Genomic DNA, 4,002 nt, shown 5'->3' on the forward strand with positions numbered 1-4,002 from the left:
GGCTGTGAGAAGTGGTTGAAATCTCACTGTTAAATGCGTGTGCTGGGCCACCCCTTAAATGCCGCATAAACCCCCTGCTTAACCCGTCCCTCCCACTTCTAAACAGCCCTCTAAACGCAGTAACCCGCCGGGCCACTGAGGCCTCCCACCCCCTAACTTAAACCCGCTAAATGCCCCTCCCCGTCCCTCTGCCCCCCTCTGGGATGGGGAAGGAAGTGGGCAGACAGGGAGAGCACAGACAAACCTGTTTAACCTCTGACCTTTGACCTTCCAGCTGCCTTTTCTTCCTTTCCCCTTTCCTTTTCTTCTTTGTCCCTCTCTTTTTCTTTGGGTCGCTCCCGCCCCCAGGGTGGGGCTGGCTCTGCATGGGAGCCTAGGGAGGGGGACCGGAGGGGGGATGAGGGACCTGCGTTTCTTCTCCCGCCTTGGGTGGACCTGGCCCCCTCTCCGTTGAATGTCGCTGCTTACTCTGAGTCTCCTGAGAAATGCATAATTACTTTTCTAATTTCGCCGCCTGAGAAACCTACTGTCTTTCTAAACTTTTCCAAGGAAACTTTGATAACGAGCGCCTGGCGATTGCTAGACAGAGAATCCCCTACCGGCTTGGTCGAGTAGTAGATGAATGGCTGCTCGACAAAGGTAATTAACCAGAATTAATTAATTAATTAATTAATTAACTTTAAAAACACTATCTTAAAGGTGCAGAGCTCTCTCTTTCCCCATCCGTGCCTTCCCCATCGCCCACCCCCTAGTGAAAGGACAATTGTCCGGCCAGGTTGTTCCCTTCCTCTCTGTTGTCCAGGGTCCCTGTCTTTTAGAGTGGTGGTTTGGGCAGGGGAGGGGCTTTTCCTAGAAGACGGAGAGTCCTTGGTCTCTTTCTAAACCTGGGAAGGGACTAGGGTCATAGGGGAGATCCTGGAACCCCTCCAGGAAAGCAGGCTGGAGTGCGGGTTGGGAGGGAGCTGCCCTGTTGGCTCAGAGGTTTTGTCAAGGGCCACCTGAGGGCCACAGCACACTGAGAAACAGGAAGGCTTTGGGAAGCAACAAGTGCTGGTCCTAGGATCCAAAGGCAGGTGGGAAGGGTCCACAAGGGTCATCTGAGGAGCAAAGGGAAGAGTGGGGGGCTCAGATCCTACTGGAAAGACTGCCACCCTGAGAGAGTGTCTGTGGGACTGCCATCTCTGGAACGGGCCCACCTTGGTCTGGAAGGTCTCCTAGAAGCAGTGGAGGTTGCAGGGAGACTAGGAGATGGGGAAGAGGTGGCCATCCCATGGGGATTCCTGTGCCTGCTGAGCTGATGAGGAAGACAGAACAGGCTGGCTAAGCGGCTGTATGTGTGAGGCGCTGCTGGGTGTGAGGGAGAAGGCCACTTGTCACCAAGGGAAGTTGGGGCCAAGGGCAAAGCCATCCCATTCCCTTCGGAGAGGGGGCGAGCTCTGTACCTCTAAGGCTAAACTCTAGGGGGGAAGCAGAACTGTTAAACCTCCACCTAACCAGCTGATAACTGTGCTTTTAAATGTCCACTGGGGCCTGCCCCAACTAAAACCCCCAATGTCACTTCCAGCCCCCAACGTGGCCAGCGGGGACTAAACATGCTGATAACCAGATGTGATAAATCCATAACAGGACAAAAAGTTAAAGGGACTAACAGACATCGCTAAAACCTACAGCCCCCAGCCACACTGGGCTGCTCTCTCCAGCGGGGTGAACTTTAACCCTTTGAGGAGTTCATGGTGGGTGGGGCCCCAGAGGCCTAGTTGGCTCACCTGTGTAGCTTCCTCTCCATTACCCACCTCCTTCTCCCGGAATCAGAGAGGCCAAGGGAGCAGCTTGGGCTGAGGCTGGGACAACTTGTGACCCCAAGGGTAGGGAGAGCCGGACAGGCCCGGTAGGGGGGTGGGGGTGGGGGGACTTGTGGTCCAGATGAGAGAAGAGCTCCTGCCGGCGGTTTGGAACCCCAGGCATCCTTTAACTAGCTGCAGGGTCACATCTTCTCTTTAGCCCTCTATTTCCTCTTCTAGAAAGTGAAGGGTTGGGCCACATACTCTAGTATTTCCCAGAGTGTGGCTGGAGGAGCTCACTTGCTGCATGGCCTTGCTCAAGGCTTCCCCTTCCCGAGCCTCAGTTCCCTCCTCGGGGAGACAGGGCTGGTGATCCCGGCTCAGCCTGCCTCACACCGGGTGCTGTGAGGATGAGATGAAATGAGGAGCAGGAAAGTATTTGAGCACAAAAGCTGGGCATTCTTGGAGTGACTACTTTACTGTCAGCACCTGGCGTGTGGTAGGTTCTCAATAAATATTTATTGAGTGAATCCATTTTCCAGTTCCAAAACATGTCCTGTGAAGCATAAGTCCCATGAGATGCTTCACGATAAAGAGATTTGTGGTTATAAAAAAGAGAGAGAGAAAGAGAGAGAGATTTGTGGTGAAATGAGCTTGAGAAGTCTGAATCCTGTTTCTTCCTCTTGGAGATGCATATGGACATGGATTTTAATAAAGGCTCTGAGAGGTCCTGTGAGAGACAAACCTCTTGTGTAATTGTGAAATGTTTGTTTTCCAAACTCATTTGACCACTGTGAACCTTCTCCCCTTCGTTTTTCTCATAATTCTCATATGCGGGAATAAACTCTGGACACAGTGCTCCTCAAGGGCCTCTCTGGGTCTGGTGTCCAGCTGCCACTCACTAGTTCTCCGCTTCTGTGGGCTCCGGCTACCCCATCTGTAAGATGGTGACCCTGCTCCAGGCCTGAGGGATGTGCTGGGCGGAGGGAGAGCTGGAGGAGGTACAGAGGTTGAGCAGAGGGGCCGAGCAGACACACCCCTGGCTGATCATTGACCAGAGGCCAGACAGATGCTTGGGTGCCCCAGAGGCCTGGGTGTCCCAGGGAAACTGTGTTGCCAACGAGGGTGTGGGTTTCACAAGTTGGACTGTCCTCAGCCCAGGTTTGGGGGGCAGGGCTTACAGGCACGTAACTCTAAACCAGATCTTTAACAAAGCACTAACCAGAGGCTAACAAGGGCTAAGCCAGGTCTTAAACACCCCCAGCACCAGCAGCTGAAGGTCCAGGGGAGCAGGGGGCAACTTAGTAGTTCCTCTGACCCTCTCCCCCCAAAAATAAGCAACATCAAAACCAAAGTTAAATCTAAACTTAAACACAATAAATATCTTTTCTAAAAACCAAACCAAAGCAACAAACTCAGAGGGTTAAACTGACCCCCAGATCCATTAAAACCAAACAGAACAGCCAAACCCCACCCAGGTGGGAATTCTGAGGTGTAACTGTTAAGTAAAGAGCGAGGTTGGAGCTGGAGTGGGTGTTTTTGGGCTGTCAGCGAGCGAAGCAAGGTCCCTTTAACATTTTCCATCTCTGTGCTTGCACATCCTGGCGGGGAAGGAAGGTCTCTGCTCTCCGGGGCCTGATCCCCAGGCAGTGGCTGGGCCTTGGAGGGGAAGAGGAGAGAGGGGGGCCTGGCCAGAGGTCAGAGGGCCTGGTGGTGGCTGGGAGGGTGGCGTGAGGTCCGCGGCTGCTCCCAGCCTCACGCTGGCGCGCCTCCCATGCGCTGTCCACCCCTCGGTCTCATCTCCATCCCTGCCCTGACATGCACTGACCATGTGGCCTGGGAGTCGCTGCTCTGTCTCTGCCTTTTTGTCTCCTCTACCTGCTGCTTCCGAGGGTTCTGTGGCTTGGGGCTGGACACTGGGTGTGGGAAGTTTGGGGAAGCACAGAGGGAAGATGGGGGGTCAAATTGAGGGAAGGGAAAGAAGGGGAGCGATGCCCCTAGAGCAGGAGAGGAGGGGGGATGGGAAGGCCAGAGGCATGAGCATGGTGGGGAGAGGGGGGAGCTGGGCCCCCTTTCCAAGCCCAAGTGTGTCCTGGAGACCCTTCCTGTCCAGGGTCCCTACCTGGCTGGGCTGGGCTAGTGGCTGACAAGGACTTTCCTTTTGGTGTCTGCCCCTTCCTCCTTTCTCCCTCCCCACCCCACCCCCACTTGCTGGTTTGCA

At 54.5% G+C, this 4,002-nt stretch overlaps 1 protein-coding gene across 2 annotated transcripts in view; it reads left to right on the forward strand.

Annotated features, from left to right (window-relative positions):
• The window catches only part of NRXN2 (neurexin 2), a 98,014-nt gene that overhangs the window by 77,415 nt on the left and 16,597 nt on the right, over positions 1-4,002 (forward strand). For both annotated transcript variants that reach the window (XM_024749166.1, XM_024749165.1), the window contains one exon: positions 550-639. In XM_024749166.1, coding sequence (XP_024604934.1) covers positions 550-639 — 90 coding nt within the window. The remainder of the gene's footprint in view (positions 1-549; positions 640-4,002) is intronic.

This window comes from Neophocaena asiaeorientalis, unplaced genomic scaffold (assembly GCF_003031525.2).
Source record: "Neophocaena asiaeorientalis asiaeorientalis breed wild unplaced genomic scaffold, Neophocaena_asiaeorientalis_V1.1 scaffold43, whole genome shotgun sequence".
NCBI classification, from domain to species: Eukaryota; Metazoa; Chordata; class Mammalia; order Artiodactyla; family Phocoenidae; genus Neophocaena; species Neophocaena asiaeorientalis.